This window comes from Dasypus novemcinctus, chromosome 7 (assembly GCF_030445035.2).
Source record: "Dasypus novemcinctus isolate mDasNov1 chromosome 7, mDasNov1.1.hap2, whole genome shotgun sequence".
Classification (NCBI taxonomy): Eukaryota; Metazoa; Chordata; class Mammalia; order Cingulata; family Dasypodidae; genus Dasypus; species Dasypus novemcinctus.
The window spans coordinates 12662929-12682128 of record NC_080679.1 but is presented as its reverse complement, the minus strand read 5'-3'; the positions used below and the strand labels follow the sequence as shown (position 1 = coordinate 12682128).

The following is a 19200-nucleotide window of genomic DNA, read 5'->3' as shown; positions in this document are numbered from 1 at the left end:
AGGCTTTGTCTGGCCTTGGACTCGTTCTTCTCACTCTCCTAAGGAGTCTGCGGTATTCGCCAGCCCCTCATTCCACCCCCCACCCCCGGCGGTCGGAGTGCCTGGTCAGAAAAGCCCCTCGCCCCTGAACTTTTCCAGCACTGACCTTCAGCCAAGGCCAGTCCATCCTTGAACCTCTGTGATGAAGCCTCCAGGGGCCTTGTCCCCCGTAGCCCACCCTGCCTTCAGTGCTTTCCACTTCTACCCTCGCCTTCCATTCCATTCGAGGAGTTTCTCTTGAGCCCCTTCTCTAGGCCTTGGTCCCCCTTGATCTCCACCTGTCTGGGGGCGGGGAACGAGAAAGAACAAGGAGAACGTGATCAGCGTCCTACAAACCAGCACTCCGGGCTCAGAGGGAGAGATGGCTTCTGTTTGGGATCTCAAGAAAGCCTTTAGGGCAAGCGTTCTTAACCTTTTTTGTTCCATGGACCCTTTGCCAGTCAGGTGAAAACCATGGACCCCTGGACTAAGTGCACACTGTACTGTGTATTATTAAATAAATAGATCACACCTGCACCAACACATCCCTGCAAGAATATTGTTTTTTTAAAATTTCCATTCAAGTTCACAGATCCCTTGTTAAGAACCCTGCTTTCTAGGGACACATGATGGCTCTTGACAGTGGGCAATGTTTTTACAGAGGGGAAGCTGGAGGAGGTGGAGGGCAAAGGGCCTCCCCAAATGCCTGGAAGCAGGAAAGCTAGGTGCAGTCAAGGGACTTCCTGCACTTGTGCTTGGCTAGAGCTGGTCACCGGCAGTGGCATGGTGACCGGTCAGCCTGGGACAGGGGTTGGGACCTATATACCAGAGAGTCAACCTCCAGGCCAGGAATTTGGGCTTGTGGGGTGGGATGGGGGAGCAGGGTCTGGCCAAGAACTGTTGCGGTGCCATTTGTCTTCATTCTTCGGGGACAGCCTCTCGCCCGTGAGGACCCCCCCGCCCCTCTTGGGACCACCCGTAGTAGAGAACACCCAGAGACTATAGTGTCTCTGCTGCCAGAGAAGCCACCCAGGTTCCCTCGCTCCTCCCTAGGCAGACACCCTGCGCCTCCCCCAACCCTCCCCCGGGCAACGGGCCCCTGTTTGCCCTGCTGTTTGGCTCTTTCATGAGAAATGGGATGTTGGTTTCAAGCTATCAGGAAATCCCACTGATGTGAGTCTGCTCTTGTCTGATTCACTGAAACAGGTGGTTCTGAACCAGGGGATGATTTTGCTTCCGAACTCTCCCAGGAGACATTTAATGATTTCAGAGGCCAGGGCTACTGCTCAACTTCCTCCAATGCACAGGACATGAATTGTGCAAAACGTGGTGGGGCTGAGGTTGAGAAACGCCTATTGAAAGCAAATCAAGGCCCTCAGGCAACACCCATTTGTGCCTGAAAATCCAATTTTGCAGACAGGAATACTGGCGTTCCCGGCCTGCCTGCTGAACCCTGGCGGCCCAGGCCTTCATTTCCTGGTCTCTCTGGCTCTAACTCAAATCCCCACAGGGACCCATTGCTCTTGACCTCAAGGAATTGGCACTTTCCTGTGGATTCACAGTCCTCCTTACTTGGAGAGCCAAACCAAATGCAATCCAGCATTATCATCTGAGCTTCCCTTCACTTCTAATCCTTCACACCTTTTTTTTCCCCAATTCTCTCACTCAAGGGATTTTTTAATTCATCACCTTTAAGGCCTTTATAAGTGTCTGACTCCCTGTTGACTTCTGGGGTCATGAAAAGAAGGACCCCTGAACTGGAATTTAGCTCTGTCGATACCTCAGACCAGCTGTGTGACGCTGGGAAAGTAATTTCACTTCTCTGAACCTCGGTTTCTTTTTCTGATAATCTTAGTGATTATCTTTTCTTAATCTTAAGAATTTCTCATATATCCTGTCCTTTCGTAATTCACATGGGCCTGCCTGCCCTTCCTTGCTGTGTGAACTCCTCCTGGTAGGCTGTTTCAGATTATCTAACAAGGTCCACCCTAAAATCTCCTTCTGGGGCAGGGGAGTAGTCACGCCCTGTGGCTCCATGCCAGGGAGTTGAGAGTCGTATACTCACCTAGGTAGGGCTGCGTCCATGCTGGAAGTGGGGTCTTCTAATGTGAGCCCACTTTCTATGGCAGCTCAAGTGTGAAGTTGAAGGTTGTCTTTTAAAAATACTATTTCCTCTTCCGTCCTAAAATGAAAATCACATTGTTAACTTAGAGATCGCATCAGAGTTCCTGCTTGACCCGACCGCTTTGGGACTTGAGAAGCAACCTGTGATTGCAAATGGAATGCATCTGAGAACATTTTATGTTTTCCGAATAGCTGTTATGTTGGTAGAGAAAAGATCTTTATAAATGCATGAATTCTCATAAAAGTTGGGATATCCCTCACCCCCTCCCCATCCACCCACACACACAGGGTGCGGGCAGGGGGCAGGCTTTGGAGGAAGGGGACGCTGCTCCTTCGAGGAGAATCTGGGGAGGGAGGAGAGCACGGTGAGACAGTGGAAAGCCGCGGGCTGTGGAAGGTAAAGCTTTCCATGGGCCCCCAGGTCTTCAGTGAAGTTATCTGAAACTCACAAACGGCAAGGTCACAGCAGCATTTTTTTTGTACGTGGAGACCAGTGGCAGGGCCGAGGGTCCCATTCATGGTGTCTCCGAGCAGAACAGAGTGCACGAGGGGCCAGGGGCACACGCGCAGGGGGCGCTCCGGCCGCAGACTCTTGGGGAGAAGGTCCTGTTGTCACGGGGCGGCAGCAGCCCTCTGCCTGGGCTGGCAACTTGGGGGCAGGGAGGACCCCCCGGGCGGGTGTCTGCCGGGAAGACTGACCCCGGAACCCTGCCGTGGGAGCCACCCCCCCCCCCCTGCTTCTGTGACCTCACAGGAGGGCAGCGGGTGACTGTTCTCCGGGGCACCCGAGTCCAGCCGGCGGCCAGAGCCGTCCCCCCAGGGCAGAGGGCGCGCGGCTCCTCCGGGAGGGGGCCAGGGGTGACGCAGCTCCATGTAGGTCCACGCCGAGCTTGGGAGGACCCGCCATGAAGAAGGGCAAGAGGAAGAAGCAGGAGGCCAGGCGCCGGGACTCCAACTCCACCGCCAACTCCCAGCACCCCAGCTCCGACTCCAGCCCGCCGCACCCCAGCTCCGAGTCGGCGCCGCAGCCGCCCAAGGCCGCCGCCGCCGCGCAGCCGCCCGGCCCCGACGCCGCCTCGCGGCCGCCCAGCTCCGACGCCGCCGCCGCGGCCCAGGCCCTCCCCGCTCCCGAGGTCCGCGGCTCGGCGGGGAGCCTCTTATCTCCCGACGCCGGCTCCAACGCAGCCCCTCAGGCCAAGAAAACAGGTGGGCAGCCCTCCGGCTTCAGCTGCCGGCGGCCTCTTCCTGCCGCGCGTCCTCCTAGGGTAGGGATCCGCGTTTACGCGTAACCTGGAACCGTGTTGGTGGAGTGTGAGGGGTTTTGTTTTGGTGTTTACTCAAGACATCAGAATTCCTGGGCTTTGTCATTCCTCGCCATCCTTTAAAGAAGACAGCCACGCGTACATCGTAACATTTAACTTGGCTTCATGGTAATACTAGCTCATTAGGAATCAGCAGTGCTATTTGGCCGCAAAAAAAAAAAAAAAATCCAAAAAACTAAAAGAAGGATGCATTAATAGAAACATATGTTTTAGAACAAGGGAGGTGGTCGTACTGCTTTATGCTCCTCATCCGACTATCCTGGTAGGCTGTAAAAGATGCCCGGCAGACCAATCCAAGGAAGAGCCGGTTCAGGTCGATGGAGGAGGAGGAGCTGGGGGATGTGCCTGTCGGGAAGAAGAAGTGAGGAGCGCTGCATGTTGTCCTGAGAGGTCCATGGGGCTGTGGTTAGGTTTGCCAAGTGAAATACAGGACGCCCAGTTAAATTTGAATTTCAGAAATGCAACCGACAATTTTTTAGTGTAAGAGTACCCCAGATTTTACATGGGACACACTTGTACTAAAAAACTGTTGGGAGTGGATGTGGCTCAAGCAGTTGAGCACCTGCTTCCCACATACAAAGTCCCAGTTTCAATCCCCAGTACCTCCTAAAAACAAAACAAACAAGCAAACAAATGAAAAAACCAATTCAGGGGAGCCGATGTGGCTCAGGGGTTGAGTGCTGACTTTCCACACACAAGGACCCGGGTTCAATCCCTGGCCCCAGTACAAAAAAAAAATTGTTCATTGTGTATCTGAAATTCATGTTTAACTGGGCATCCTGTCTTTTTATTTATGACGTCTCGTATCCCTACCCATGGAAGACACCACAGGCCAGCAGACTTCCAGTCAACATAAAACACTTTCCAACAATTAGCTGTCTGGAAATGGAATGGCTGAGTGGGGAAAATGGCTCTCTGTCTTCTTAGCCAAGCAGAGCCCAAATAAGCATTGGATGGTGTAGGGGTCTCCAAGGGTGGACGGCTACTGCTGTAACTAACACTGGTAAGAGCTGACATTTCCGCAGAGCGTTTACCTCATATCCGGCCCTGGGCTGAGCGGTCTACATTAATCTCATTTAACAATCCTGTGGAGGAGGTACTATCACCATCTCCATTTTATTGATGGGGAAACTGAGGCTCGGAGGTCAAACCTGATCAGTCACTGGTAGCACTGGCAGGACCTGTCTATTCTGACTCCAGAATCCCTCCTCTGGACCTCAGCACCCCCCTCCTGATCCCGAGAGGACGGGTAGTCTCCCCAAGAGGGAGAGCATCCTTCCCCGAGCGGCCCTGGACACCGCCAGCCGCAGCCCGTGCGTTGGGGCGCTGGGGCGGCCACACTCCCTAGGCCACGGCCTCTCCCTTGGGGATGGTCTGAGCCGAAAAAGGATGAGAGAAGTGCGGAAGAGTTAAATCCAAGATATTGCCGTGATTGCAAAGTTTCTGTGGCTGAGAATCAATCCGTTCTTGACGTGCGGTAATGGGGTTGAGTGTTATCTACTGTCTCTTTTATGATCATCTGTTACTGAGGTAAATGCCTCTGGATTATAGCCTTCAGAACTGGGATCTGTAAAAAATGAAACTTTCCATTTCCAAACCTTTTAATGAATATGCGCGACTTTTGCCTCAGAATACAGATGCGAAAACTCACCAGATTCAACTGATGGAGGAGACAAAGCAAGAAACGGTGGCTCTTAGTGGTTTCCATGGTCACCCTGAGCCTCCTCTGCCAAGGATTTTCCCCCTTTGAGCCAGAGTAGAAAGAGACAGTGGCGATGAAGCAGGGCATCAGGACACCATTTTCTAAAATCCAAGTCTTTTTGCAAGTGGCCAATGCAGCTCAAGAAAATCCACTAGGATTTCCCATTAGCCTGGCTAGAATCAAAAAGATAACACTCACAATGTCAGTGAGCAGGGAGAGAAAGCAGAACCCTTATTCACTGCTGGAAGGGATTTAAAAGGATGCAGCTGCTTTGGAAAAGAGTCTGACAGCTCCTCAAATGGTTAAACATTGAGTCGTCTCATGACCCAGCAGTTCCCACTCCCCAGGGAACTGAAAACATCCCTCCACTCAAGAACTCGTGCACAAATGTTCATAGCAGCAGTATTCATGATAGCCGCAAAGTGGGAACAATCCAAATGTCCGTCAGCTGATGAATGGATAAACCAAATGTGATATAGCCATAAAATGGAATACTATTTGGCAATAAAAATACATGAAGTATTGATACATGTTATGATGTGGATGAACCTCAAAAAATGTTATGCTAAGTGAAAGAAGCCAGTCCCAAGAAAAACACATATTGTGTGATTCTATGTATACGAAATGTCCAGAACAGACAAATAGACAAATCCATTGCAGGGGCTGGGGGGGGGGGTAGGCAGGGACACTAAGGAATGGCTGATAATGAGTGTGGGGTCTCTCTTGGGGGTGAAGCAAATGATCTGGAATTTTAGGAAGAGGTGATGGTTGCACAACTTTGAATATACTAAAAACCACTGAACTATATACACTTGAAGTGGGTGCATTTTATGGCATGTGAATTATGTCTCAAATGTTTTTGTTTTAATGCAGAAGGAAAAGAAAAGTCTTGCCTTTAGACTCCCTCCCTCCTCATGGGCAGGTCTAAGTGAGAGCGTGTAAGTCAGCCAGGTGGAGGAATTGCTAGCTCCGTCAAGGAGCCAGGACTGAAGAACCTGCATAAAGGAGGGACTTTTCCTACCAGAAGCCTTCCTACCTAACAGCAGAGACCGCCAGCTCCGAGCTCTCTTGGGATCCACAGCTGAGAAGGACACAACTGGGACTTAAGTTTGAGAAAGTGTTTCAAGAGCAGCCATTGTCTTCTAGATAAATACCTCACGGCAGCTCCGGAGACCAATTCCCGGGATCTCGGTGTGGCTCCCACGGGGTGGGCGGTCACGGGCCTGGGCCACTTGCTGAGAATTCTGTGGAAAGAGCACCGAATTGAGAGTTAGGAATCCTGAGCTGAAGTTCATTTCTGCAAGCCACTTGCTACAAGGGCACATCCCTCCAGCTCTTGGAGCCTCCGTCTGCTTCCTTGTAAAATGAAGTTAATGATAACGCACTTGTTTCTCGAGATTGTTCTGACAATTAAGTGAGCTGATCATTGAATTATGAGCACTCTGCAGTTGTGAGCTATTGCATCATCGTCATTATTATTATTCTCAGGGAGCGCCAGACTATGAAACAACCATTTTCCCAAACCCTTAGTCCCTGCTGCTGTTTGGTAGGAGAACGTTGGACCAGCTGCCTTCCTCGGCCGTTCAGCCCAGAACCCTTGCTAATTCCTTTAGGAAGCCCGGGGTTCCCGCCCGGTTATCCCATCGTCGCAGGGTGCGAGCGACGGGATGCGGGTCCCCTCTCTGGCTGTGTCTCCCGGTCTCCCCCCGAGCCCCCGGGAAACAGGTGGGCCCCTCACCTCTCTCCTTCTCTGTCCACCCAGGATCTCGGACTCAAGGGGGCCCGCGCCCCTTCTGCTCCTGCGCCGCCTGCCCCGGCAGCAACACCTGCTCACGCCGCCTGGGGCTGTGCCACAGCCGCATCTTCGATGTCCTCCTGCCTCGGGCCTGGCTCACCATCCCAGGGAGAGGATTCCCGAGCCTCCTCACGTTCTACAGGTCCAGGAGCCCGTGGGGGGCTGGAGGCTCCGGGGACGCGGACCAGGGCCCGCCCCACCCCTGGCCTTGCCCGCCGCCCCGTGGGACTTCCTCCTGGGAACCACAAGCCTTCCTTGGGAGTCCCCCCTGCTGGGGGTGGCAGGCAGGGCCCTTTCAAACACGCTCACCCCCAGAGGGACCCCGCGGGCACGGACAGGTGCCAGTGCCGCTCCTGCCTGGGCACTGCTTCTCTTCTGCAGAGGTGCCCTCCCTTCCTCGGGGTGCACTCCTTCCCTGCCCCTCGCGGCTTCCCTGTCGCTCAGGAGCCCTGGGGTGACGTGGCCACGCCATTCCCCTCCCTTCCCATAGCTGAGGGCTTCGGATTCCTGACCTGCGCTTGAAAGGCCCCAGGAATTGAGGCATAAAAAGCGATTTCGCTCACAGGCCGCCTCCCTGGAATAGCAAGACCTCAAGCCCCTTCAGGGTGCCTCGGGCTGTTTGGGGAGCCTCCCCGGGGTCGGGTCCCCAGGGTGGGCTGTCCAAGGGAGCCCCCCATGGCGTCGTCCACAGCATCTGCCGCCAGAAGAAACCCTGTGGCCGCCACTGCCCCTCAAGGAGGACCCAGGGGAGCAGACCCTGGTGCCCCGCCCCCCGCCCCGCTCTGAGCCGCACCTTGTCGTCCGGCCCCAGAGCCCCCTGCTTGTGCGCAGAGCCCCGCTCGTCTCCACACAAGAGGCCTTTCACGTAGGGGTCTCATACCCCGTCCCAGGGGCAAAGCCCACCCCACCCATTCTCCTGTCCCACGTCCTCCCTGACCACGTCCATTCTGTCAGCAGTTGACAAACACCATCCCTCATACATAGGAAGAGCAGCCAGCAGAGGGCAGGGTGTGCTGGGAGGCCATGTCTGCAGCTGAAAACACCCTGTTACCTAACAAGTCCCATCTGCCACCCGCCGTGACTGCTACTAACCCTTTCCTCCAACAATCGCGGGGCAAATGGTGCCAGGGATTCCCATCAGGTTAAAACCTCCAAGTGTTCCTGAGAGAACCCCCTCTATGTGGGATGCTAGGCTGGCACCGCGTGGGAAACGTGGCGAGGGAACTTGGAGGTTTTATAGCCCCAGTGTAAGTTAAGACGTGTGCATAAGTAACAAGAAACAAGGCAGAGAAGGACAGTAAGCATTTATTTTCCTATAGGAAAGGCTCAAAAGGTCTTAGCAAACGAGTTGCTACTTCCAAGTTGGGGTTCAGGTAGGCTTTGTAGCATCAGTGGTATCTGAGCTGAGCCTAAAAGGATCTTGGGGACCACAATGGCTTCAAATAAAAAGGGGGAACATTCTAGGTGGAGGAAAATGGCTAAAGCAAGGCTCAGAATTAGGAAAGTGAGGGGGAGGGAACAGGAATCCCGTTAAGCACCTGCTTCCATAATCCTTACTTTTCTCAGCGGCATGTAACCTTGGCTCTTGGATTTAAACACATCCACCTTAAACAATCCCTACTTTTATAGGATTTTTTTATAGGATACTGCACTTTTTTGAGAGGGTTCCTGGCAATGATTGACCTACTCACACAGTTTCCTCGCCTGCGTGGTGGGTGTGGTACATACTATCGCAACTTCCTCATCTCTGCAGTGGAGTTCCGTGTAGCACCTACTCTCAGGGTTGTTGTGAGGCATTTGGCACAGGGCCTGGCACACTTGACCTTGACCACCCTTTGTGGCCTGCTCCCTCTCTTGGAATCCAGCGGAGCTGGGGTCACACACCAGCTCGTCCTTGTCCCATTGGGGGGCGTCTTGTGGTGGGGATGTGTTGGGAAGAAGGAGGGGAGTTAAATGCTCCCTTGAGAGGAGGCTCGGGGCAGACGGGTGTTCCTGCAGCCCTGGGGGACCCCCCGCTTCAGCCCCCCTCCGCCGCCTGGAGACGGGCACTGACACCGAGGAGCTTTCTGCTTTGCTTTGCAGAAGACCTACAAGAAAACACTCCATCCACCGTAGCTCACGTCCTCCAAGCTCTAGGAACTGTTGCTGTGGCTCTGGGGGTCCTGGGAGCTGCCTACTTCACCACTGAGTCCATGATGTAAAGGAGACCCCCGCCCACGGTCCGGCAGGTAGGTTGTCCCTTGCACCTCGCCTCGTCCTCTAGCCCCCGACTCTAGAAGCCACATAGCACGGTGCTGGTAGAGTGCTTGTCCCTTCTGGGAACGAGCCCCCCCACCTTCTCCCATCCCACCCCGCACCTCGGAAAGAAGGCTGAGAGCTGAGTGTCCCATTCCTGCCTCAGGTTCGTCTGGCTTGCTCAGGATGTAGGATTGTCAAAACGGAGCCCCCCACCCCCACTGGCCCAGGGGGGACCGCTCCTCACCAAGCTAGATGGGGGCAAATGGGAAGGGTGGGAGCAAAGGTTCCTGCCCTCTCAGTGCCTCTGCGCAGAACTTTCCCCCACCTAGAAAGCTTTTCCCTTGCTAACCGTTTATTTGGAGTCCTGCCTGTCCCCCGTGGCTTAGTCCCAGTTGGTCCACAAAGCCTTTTTCTCCCAGTCCAGCTCCAGGGAGTGCCCCTGTCCTCCTGAGCCCTATTTTCTCCAGCCTCTTCCATCCTGTGTTGTGGTTGACACTTTCGTATGTATGTGGCCATCTCCCAACCATATAGCAAGAGCCTTGCGGGCAGGGAGCTTGCCTTTCATACTCCATCCGGGTCTCTGGCTGTGTTCCCACCAGAGTTCATCGAGGGAGGGCCCTGGGAGAAGGGGAGAGGAGCCAGCATGGAAAGGAGCTGAGCAGGGGCAGTGCTCCACTGGAGTCTAACCTCAGCCTGACCCTGCAGAGCTCTGGAGCAGGAATTGCACCAGAGTGGCTGTCCCCCACGAGGCGGGAGGGGGGCCCTTGTCCCTTGGGTCAGTCGTGCATCGTGTGGGTGAGGGGTACACAAGGCGGCTCCCATTTGGCTGAGGGCAGTTCCCTGAGCTCACAGCTGCTGACAGCCTCAGCAACTGGGGAAAGGAGCACCCACAGTTATCCCCATGGCCAAGTCCACGTGGAGTGAGTGCTTGATAAGTGAGGATGGAGGTGACGGTGTGGGAGTTAATGGGCCATCTTTTCAGCCCACCCCCAGACCTCAGTGATCGCAGGAGTGAACAGGGAGTGGTCCCAGGAAAGCCCGATGCTTTTTTTTCACCTTGTGAGTCACAAAGATCTCCAAAGTCCAAGCGGGAAAATAAACTCCGATGGGAGCTCCCCATCTCCTCCCGGGCTCGGCTTCCTGTTCAAGTACGGTCTACTAGAGTACCCTTGTGGAATGGCATTGGAAACATCTGGAGCTCTGTGAGCGTTGCAGCAGCTCACCCTCTGGCCTGGGTGGGGAGTGGGGCGCTAACGCCGTTGGAGGACCAAGCTAGCCGGCCAGCCTCCTGACCGTGATTATGGTGGCGGCTGGAAGGAGCTGTCCTTGGAGGTAGAGCCCTTAGGTGCCAGGCTTGGGTCTTCTGCCTCGTAGCTGGGTGACGGGGGCACGTTACTTAAATTCTCTAAGATTTGGCCTCGTCTGTAATGTGAGGGAGAATAATGGCAATCTCCAAGGGAAGCGCCGTGGTTGTGCAGCTTCTGTGGGGACATGTGCCCCGGGGCTTGGTGCTGGCGACTGGCAGTGAGGACGGGGCACCTGGGAGAAATCATTTCGCCTTAGTGTGTCGGTGCAACAGAGTAGACTACCTGTGAGGTGGGTCCTGGAGGCAGACAGGCTTGGAGTCACATCCCACTTTAAAGTCCAACAGCTCTGGGGCCTCCTGCAAGCTGCTTACCTTCCCAGTCCCCGTTTGCTCCTTATTAAGTGGAGATATGAGCTTTTGTGGGGCGCTCACTCTCCCCCTCGGCAGGTCCACTGGTGTGCAGCTCTCCACCGCCCCACTGTAGAGGTCACAGAGGCTGAGCCCTTGGGAGGGGTGGGGAAGGAGGGGAAAGGGAATGGAAAGTGGGGGAGGGAGGGGGAGTGGGAGGAGGAAGCAGAGGAGTGGAGGAGGCGGACGGGATGGGAGGGAGAGAAGAGGGACGGGGAGGTAAAGGTGGCACAGATTTGGGGTACACAGGGGGAGCCTGGCTGAACTGGGCCTCCACCTGTACCTACCTGAGGGTCTGCTTGGTGACGAGGCACCAAGGTTTCCCAAAGCCTGAATCCAGTCCCCACTTCCTCCCCCCAAGCGGTGCTCGAGGGTCAGGTGGTGGCCGATGGGGCCTTGTAATCCCCGGCATCTCCTGGGAGCCCGTGCCCTTTAACCCCAGCCTCCCCGCATGCACCCGCCCACACGGCTCTGTCTCTTGACTGTGCTCAGAGCCACAGCCCTTGCTTCTCCTTAGGTCACCTCCAGAAGCAGGGCTTGGCCTGCGGTTCTTTCCCCCGGATGCTTAAGGTTACAGTGAGGCTTTCTCGGGCCAGCTGAAACCGCCCCAGGGACAGACAGACCGGCTCTTCCCAGAGCTGTCCCCACTCCGGCGCAGCAGGAGGGAGCAGGAGCCTGAGCCAGCCCCATGCCCCCTTGGGACTGCCCCTGTGGGACTGCCCCCAGCCTGTGCCTGGGGATTCTGAGGAGGGGCTTTTGGTGGGCGGCTGTTCAGGTGACTGCTTTATCGGTACCCGGGTTCTTGAGACCCGGCTTCTTCCAGACCTGCCTCTGGCCGAGCCTGGGCTGTGGGTGTGAGGAGCAGGGATCAGGGGAGCCCAGAAGCTTCCGATGAGCTCTGGGCTCCGTAATGTCTCCAACCCCCAGCTCTCCGGCCTCCCCGCACACCCTCCAGTGGCACTGTGTAAGCCCTCGGCGGCCACATGCCCGCAGGCCAGGCGCCGTGGGAGATGAGGAGGCAGGGCCAGTGGGCAGCCAGCGGACAGGCTGGGAATTCAGAGCCTGCCCAAGTCGATAGATTCCCGTCAGCCACAGGAAAGGGGCGGGTGATAACCGTCTCAGATGGAGACACAAACACTTTCCTTACCTCCAAGCCAAAGGCGGAGTCCAGATGGGAAGGTGTCAGTCAATTAAATCATTCCTTTGCCACATATTTATTGAGCACCTACTGTGCACAACAGAGTAAAATCAAAGGAACAAGGGCCTTCGCCTGAAGAGGCTATAGGATTATTTGGTTTTGTGGTGAATGTTATCAAGGAAATGACTGATCTGAAGAGCCACTGGTCAGAGAGGGAAGGGTAGTGGTAGTGGAGGCTGCCTCAGATAGGCCGGTGGGTGAGAGCATCTGCGCTGAGGCCTGGACGAGGGAAGGAGCCTGTCCTGGAAAGTCGGGGGAAGAGTATTCAGGGGAGCAGACAGAGGCAGGAAGGAGCCAGAGAAGAGGCCCCCAGGACTGGAGCTTGGAAAAGGTCAGGGAAGGTCAGGATGCCGGTGGAGGGAGAGCAGGGCAGGCCAGACATCTAGATAACAGTGGGGCTTCCGTTGCCTTCTAGATGTGGTGGGAAGCCATGGAAGTAGGCCAAGGCAACCCCTTAGATAGCACTTCCTGTGTGCTGGGACGCCTTCCGGGTGCTTTACATATATACTAAGCCTGCATCTTTAGTTCAAAGGGGAGTGACTCAAGCAGGTGGTTTAGATTTCAAAAGGATGACAACACCCATTGGAAAGAGACTGGATGGGGTGGGGGTGGAAGAGGCCCTGGGAAGGCGGAGAGACCAGGAGGAGTCCCTCGCACTGGGCCAGGCAGGTGAAGACACGGCTTGGACCAGGACCGTGGAAGACGCGCATGTGCAGGTGTATTCTGGAGGGAGACCCACAGTCTTGTGGATGGAGTGGATGGAATGTGGGGGAAAGGGAAGACGAGCATGTCTCCAAGATCAGTGCCACTCCCAGAGGCACTAGTTACAGGAGGAGATGGAACTGAGGACATTGAGATGTTAGATGACCTGATGGAGATGCCAAGTGGGCAGGTGGATATGTGCAGCTCACGGGAAAGGCCAGACCTTGGGTAGAAAGGCAGGAGTTGTTAGCCAAGCCACGGGCACTGGATGAGCTGGCTTAGGTAGAGGGCGTGGCAGAGGACAGGGCTGAGGCCCGGAAGCTGCGTGCACTTTAGAAGGCGTCCACCAAAAAGACACCGCTCCAGGTCTGTTCTGGGTCTTGGCGAACACACAGGGTCCCCATGAAGTCCCAGAGGGCAGGCTCAAGTCAGGTGTCCACTCTTAGGCTGGCCTCTGCTCCAAAGGACACAGCTGCTTCCCTTCTGCTTGTTCTGGTCCCTGCTGAATGGGCGCAGACAGGGGCTGCCCCTCCTGGCGCCTGCCCTGTCCCCGTCTATAAAATGAAGGGGGGACCCTGCACCAGCCTGGGAGTCCCGTCCTCATCACCTCTGGGCTTGGCAGCCCACCCAGCGTGCTCTCCCAGCTTCCCCTGCCCTGGCTTCCTGCCCAAGTCCCAGCATTTTCCACCTCTGTGCTCAAGGCAACCCTTTCGGGTGTAAAAAGTTTTCACTGCTTCAAAAGAAAAATCCCTTAGCTTGACACCTGAGGGGAATTTACCTCCCTCCCGTGTAGTCCGTGTAAAGTTGCCTTGCACACTGGAAAGGGTTCTACCAAAGGCTGCACCCCACCGTCTCTCATTAGAAATCAAGGTTGTAAAGTGAAAGTATGAGTTGGTAGAAGGTTCCAAAATGCCAAATGACATATTGATCTTGATTTAATCAGTGTATAAGGCAGATTATATGGGGCTGCAAATCAGAAAACCTGTTTCAAAATGGTAATAAGGTGATTATCTCATCTACCAAGAACTGAGCTGGGGTTCTCCAGGGCTGGTTAACTCAGCTGAGAGCCAGGGACTCTTGCGGATTTCTCCTCTGATACCCTCAGCAGAGGGCAGGCCAGCTCCAGAATTATATCCTCATGCACCAAAGCCAGAGTAGGGAAAAGGCTTCCTCTTCATGACTCTTCTTAAGCAGAAGCCCCTTCCCCAGCATACTTGTCCTCATGTCGTTGGCAGGACGTGCCCCTGACTGGGTTCTTGTGCACCTTCTTAAGCAAATTGCTAGCAGAGGGGGTTGAATTACCACGACTACATGAGGTTAGTCTAGATCGCCCCCCACAGCCACCCAGGGGTAGGGCTGGGGTGGTTCCCCTCCAGGGCAAGGCCAGGCAAATGAAGGGGAGCATCCAAACAAAGTGGGGTCCTACCAGCAAGGAAGAAGTGAGAGTGGATTTAGATGGGGAGCCGGAAGCACCCACTGCTGTAGGCAAGAGTGTTGTTAGAAGGTGCTACGGCAACCACGTGCTTGATGGACTGTAACGGGCAGACCTGTGGGCTCGGAGGCCAGGCCGCGCCGCAGCCATTGAAAGCACCCAAGAGGGGTGTGAGAGCCGGTGGGGAGAGGAGGCTTGGGGGTACGCTAAGTGACCCCAAGTTTTGTAGGCTCAGCTCTTAGTCCTCACAGAAAGGAACCACAGACTGTTTGGTATCGTTTTCTGCCCAGAGAGTGAAAAACCATCTAACAGCGGTGGCCAAGCTGTCTCCTCTCTGGGGAAGGATGCCTCTAGAATTTCCTAATGCTCAGTGAACCTCTTCCTCAGCAAACAGCTGATGACAGGGACCGAAAGCAAAGGGCATGTTCCCTGCTCCTTTTGGGCACTGAATGGGGGGGAAACTCATGATCATGGCCTCGCTTTCGCTGAGGGAGGCGCCGTCTTAGCTGCTGGGAGCCTCGAGGGAAGGGAGAGGAAACAGGCAAGGAAGCCTACCGCTGACAGACCCTGCCCAAGCCCGCTCTGGCCCGGAGGGAGAAACAAGTCCACCACGGGCTGTGGAAGGCTCTGTGGTTGCTTTTGGCTGAAAGGAAGAGCGGACGTGGAGAATGGAAGAAGTTTGAATCGTGAATAATTCCTTTTCCTGCAGAAAGATCTAGTCCCACGATCGAGGGGTGTTGCCTTCGCTAAAGGGCTAACAGCTCTGTCTTTATTTTTCTTACAGATCCAGTTTCCATCAAGGATCTAACTTGTCACCAAATTAGAAACCAAAAAAAAAAAAAAAGGAATTCTGTTTCTTCAGTGGGCTTTACTCAGATGCAAATGGTGCTTTGCTGAGCACAAAGGTGAACCTGGCAAATGGGTAGGGAGCGCAGGGCCTCGGGGAGCCAGAAGTGGGTGCCTGGTTTTCTTGTCCTGGGCTGCAGACCCCAGAGGAAGGGTGGGCAACTTTTTCCACTCTTAAATAGAATCAGAAAGCTCTGTACCTAACGTAGTTTGCGAGCTGCTCCATCCAGGAGTAATCCCGGGTCAGGAGAAGAAGGCCCGTGCTGGCTTGTTTCCAGGCCAGGGCCTTAGAGCCTGGCTCGGAGCCCAGGAACACTCTGTCTCTAGGAAGTGGTTTCCTTTGGCTTCCCTTGCCATGGAGGGTGGGGGCACAGGGGCAGGGCGAGGGGCCCGACGTGCAGCCTTGTTAGGCCTGGTGATTGAGCTACACCCAGCCAGGGCCTGGTGGGTTTCTAAAGCTAGCTCCTGTGCAGCCGAGAGAGGCCTTAGCTCCAGGAGAGCCCAGGAAATGCTGGGCAGGGGAGAGGGTTTTGAAACTGGGAAGGGAGGTCAGCCAATGAAGGAGACAGTGACCCCTGGGAGCACCTAAAGCTAATCCTTCCCGAATTCCACCTGCAAGGGAAGCCGGGGCATTTGTACCCGTGCTCAGGTCCAGTGGTTGGGAGCTGCTGTGGGAGGTGCTTGATTCCCTGCACTTTTGTCCTGCTCTGGAGAGGTAGCCCCCAGGCAAAGAAACGCAGACACCAGTGTTTGGGATTTGGCCAAGGTGCGCTGAAGCCGTGAAGGCAAAGAGGCGGCCAGGCTGATCCCAGGGACCTGGGAACGGAGCCTGCACGAGGCAGCACCAGGAGAGCCTGTTTAAGGAAAAACAACAAAAACAGAGGAAGGCTTGTCCCCACCCCACACCTCTGATTCTGAGTGAAGACTACGCAATCCTAGGAATTCCTTTCCCAAACAGGCACTGGTGGATGGGGAGGGTGGACCCCCGGCTAACAGGTCCCTTCTCTGGGCAGCCAGCCTCCGAAAGCAAGCTGGCTGGTGGCGAGGGGCCAGGTGCAGGTGAGGGGGCTCTGTGGCGGGGCCCGGGGCCCCTGCTGGCCCCGAGCCTCCACCTGAAATGCTTCACACCTCCCTCTGGCCTATTAGGTCTCCTTTGCGTGCAAATGTCGGGCAACCTAAAGCAAACTGGCCTGAGCAAAGTAAGAATTCAGGGGCCCTTGTAAAAGTCAGGAGAAAGTTCCCCTTCCTGTGTGGCTTGGCCCTGGGCACAGGCCGTGTCCCAGGACCCTTTTCCCTCCATCTGCTTGTGCGGCATCGGTTCTGCTCTCAGCAGGCCCTTCCCACGAGGAGGTGAGATGGCTGCAGCAGCAGCAGCCTCCCAAGGTCAAGTTGAGCAGGGAAGGCGAGCCTGCCCCTCTCCCAGCAGCCCCAGTGGAAGGCATCACGCTCTGGTCACTCCGTCCAGGGAATGCAGGGCTCTTTCCTGGCAGGCTGAGTGGCACAGCCACCCTAGGCACTGCAGGTGGACTCCATGGAAAGGATGAGGGCTCAGAGCAGGGCCACAAGTGGTTCCAGAACAGCAATCCTGGTGACCTGCCACCAGAAGAAATGAGAATGGGAGCGGCTAACAACAGCAGATGTCAACTCCAGGTGGATCTGGCCCCACCTGAGCAGCCAGGAGTAGAGCTTCCCTAGCTGCCTGGTCAGTCCCACACTCCTTCCCCCAGGGAGCCTCAGGAAGGACACGGTGGCAGTGTCATTGTCACACTGGCTGGGGTGGTGACAGCCAGGAAAACAATGCACAGAACAGACCCACACAGTAAAGAATTGTCCCTCCCAAGACGCCAACAGCGCCACTGAGCTGGTCTGAGGACACCCACCCACCCTGGCCTTCCCTGGCCTTGGTCTCAGGACTTGTCGTGGCCGTAGGGACACACTAAATCACTGCCCCTGCTTCGTGCTGCAAGGCCACCTCTCCTCTCTGTCGTCAGGTCAGGAGGCAGGAGCCATGCCTATTTCCTCCTGAGTCTTCCTTGCACCAGGTAGAACCTCAGGAATGTTGGGATGGCCTGAGACTTGGGTAGGGTGGTTGGGTTCAAGGTGACCTGTGATCATGGGATTGGGCTATTTTAAGCAATACCCTCTGATAGGAAGTTCAGGGCCAGAAAGAGAAGTATGAGTGCACGAACCACGGCTGCTGTGGCTGTGAGTTTGGGGACACTTTGGCTAAGGCTGGGGTATAGACCCTGCCATGAAACGGCAGGTGGGTTATTCTCCAAGAGGCAAGGCTGACTCTGGAGAGACTCACCCAAGAGTGGAAGAGGTACCCGGCAGGGGCACACATGGCAAAGGGCAGAACACAGCTGCCCGTCTCATCTGTCTAGCTCAACTGGGCCTGGGCTCGCCAGCTGCACTTGGGGCTCCATCCTCCCCGCCCCCGTCTCCCAGTGGACAGCCACATCTCCCACTGGCCACAAAGCCTAGAGGTAGACGGCCAGGAACCAGGGAGCTGCACGGCCAAACTAAGATGCTGGGGCAGCTCCCAAAGGACAGTCTTTCCCCCTGCCCAGCCCCGGGTCGGCAGCCTGTTGGAGGAGCCAGGTCTGCGGCCGCTGATGAACCACCCTACTGAGAGGCTCACCGAGGCCGACACCGCTCCGGCTGCGGTTGAACGGTCTGGCTCCGGGGAGACTGGGGATGCCCCCTGTCCCCAGGCAGCTCCTCTGTGTAAACATCACCACACCTCATGCAGCCAGCCTCAGATGGTCAAAGCAGGAACTGGAACCGGCAGAAGGTCCTTTGCTATGTCCCAAGATGCATCCCTGTCCCGAGCCAGGAGGCACAGAGCCATGAGTTGGCAAAAGGATGCTTGAGGCTCCTTCTTGCTGGGAGTTGTTGGTCTTAAGCTGCCAAGGAGGAAAGCGTCCAAGGAAGAGAGCGGGACAGGAGGATCAGCTGCCTGGGGAGGGCCGGAAAAGCCCGCTCGCCTTCCTTGGACACAGCTCCAGGCAGAGGCTGCACCCCGGGCCCGGAGTCTCCCTCTCTCCTCGGCTTTCCCTGCCCTCCTCCCTTTGCCCACCCACCACCGGGGTCTAGCAGGACCTGCCCCTAGCTGGTTCTGAGAATCCAATTTGACCTGGGACCCTGGTATTTGGACTTTAGTCTGCTGCAGCCTGGCAGTGGGATTTGCTGTGTTATCTTGGGGTGCCCAGTTCCGTGGGGTAGCAGGAGGTGCTTTTATCTGAGCTGAGAGGCCAACTTTAAGAAGAGAGGGCCGTGGAAGATTCTTCAGGCTAAGTTACCTCGAAAGAGACCCGGGCTCCCGGCAGCACCCATGGGCCCCTGTGTCTGGCCAGAGCTGGCTCGAAAGATCATTCTGGGTCTGTTTCGCCCCTGCGGTGATCAGTGTGTTTCTTACATATTTGAGAACGTTGCTTTCTCTGTGGGAACAAGAAAATGAGAGTCACTTTCTTAACACTTCAGTGTAAGATGCCATCTCCCTTCATCTCGCTCACTGGGCAACAGCCCTGGTTTAACCTAGTTCTCTAGTTCCTCACACCTGCACCCCGCAGTGGGGAAGCACCCTGGGCTCGAAATGCATGCCCACGAGCTCCAGGGGGACCCTCAATGCCGTGGGAGATTGGATCAACTTACATTCCCGAAGGCTTGTATCTTCTGTCTGCAAACCTCCCTCACCTCCCCTTCTCTCCGCTCTCCCCCCTCGAAGGGATGGCTTGCTTTCCTGTTTCACTGACAATTCCAAGTCCCCACCACCAAGAATCCCCCCTCCCAGCCCTTCCCCAGTCAATACCACCCTCCCTCCCCCCACCTCACTGGCAGCAACCACAAGTTTGATTTCTGGCACAAACCAGTTTCGCCTGTTCTAGAACCTCATATAAATGGAATCTGCCTTCTTTTGCTCAACATAGTGTTTTTGAGCTTCCTTTATATTCCTGTGTTTATCAGCAGTTTATTCCTTTTCATTTCCGAGTAGCATTTCATTGTGCAAATCTTTCACGTTTGTTAACCTATTCACCTGGTAATGGACATTCAGGCTGTTCCCAGTGTTTGGATTTTGAAATAAAACTGCCATGAGCATTTTTGTATAA

The 19200-nt window shown here is 55.4% G+C and overlaps 1 protein-coding gene and 1 long non-coding RNA gene across 4 annotated transcripts in view; one reads left to right on the top strand and one right to left on the bottom strand.

Moving 5' to 3' along the window:
- Nucleotides 1-3172, bottom strand: part of LOC131279112 (uncharacterized) — a 25723-nt gene extending 22551 nt beyond the window's left edge. For 2 of the 3 annotated variants that reach the window (XR_009186442.2, XR_009186443.2), the window contains exons 1-3: nucleotides 2592-3169; nucleotides 2084-2200; nucleotides 146-321 (exon numbers count right to left, since the gene is read on the bottom strand). This is a non-coding gene — a long non-coding RNA (uncharacterized lncRNA). Of the gene's footprint in view, nucleotides 1-145; nucleotides 322-2083; nucleotides 2201-2591 lie in introns of all 3 variants that reach the window. The other variant, XR_009186444.2, reaches the window with a different exon arrangement.
- SPATA3 (spermatogenesis associated 3) lies at nucleotides 2923-19200 on the top strand. Its single transcript, XM_012522523.4, has 4 exons — nucleotides 2923-3348; nucleotides 6929-7103; nucleotides 9044-9189; nucleotides 15030-19200. Exons 1-3 carry the CDS (start codon nucleotides 3048-3050, stop codon nucleotides 9147-9149), a joined length of 582 nt encoding a protein of 193 aa, XP_012377977.1. The 5' UTR covers nucleotides 2923-3047; the 3' UTR covers nucleotides 9150-9189; nucleotides 15030-19200.

Excerpts from the sequence above, each read along its gene's own strand:
- SPATA3 (XM_012522523.4), top strand. The coding sequence starts at position 3,048 with ATGAAGAAGGGCAAGAGGAAGAAGCAGGAGGCCAGGCGCCGGGACTCC. Across the intron at positions 3,349-6,928 it reads CCCTCAGGCCAAGAAAACAG|GATCTCGGACTCAAGGGGGC; the intron begins GTGGGCAGCCCT and ends CTGTCCACCCAG. Across the intron at positions 7,104-9,043 it reads AGCCTCCTCACGTTCTACAG|AAGACCTACAAGAAAACACT; the intron begins GTCCAGGAGCCC and ends TTTGCTTTGCAG.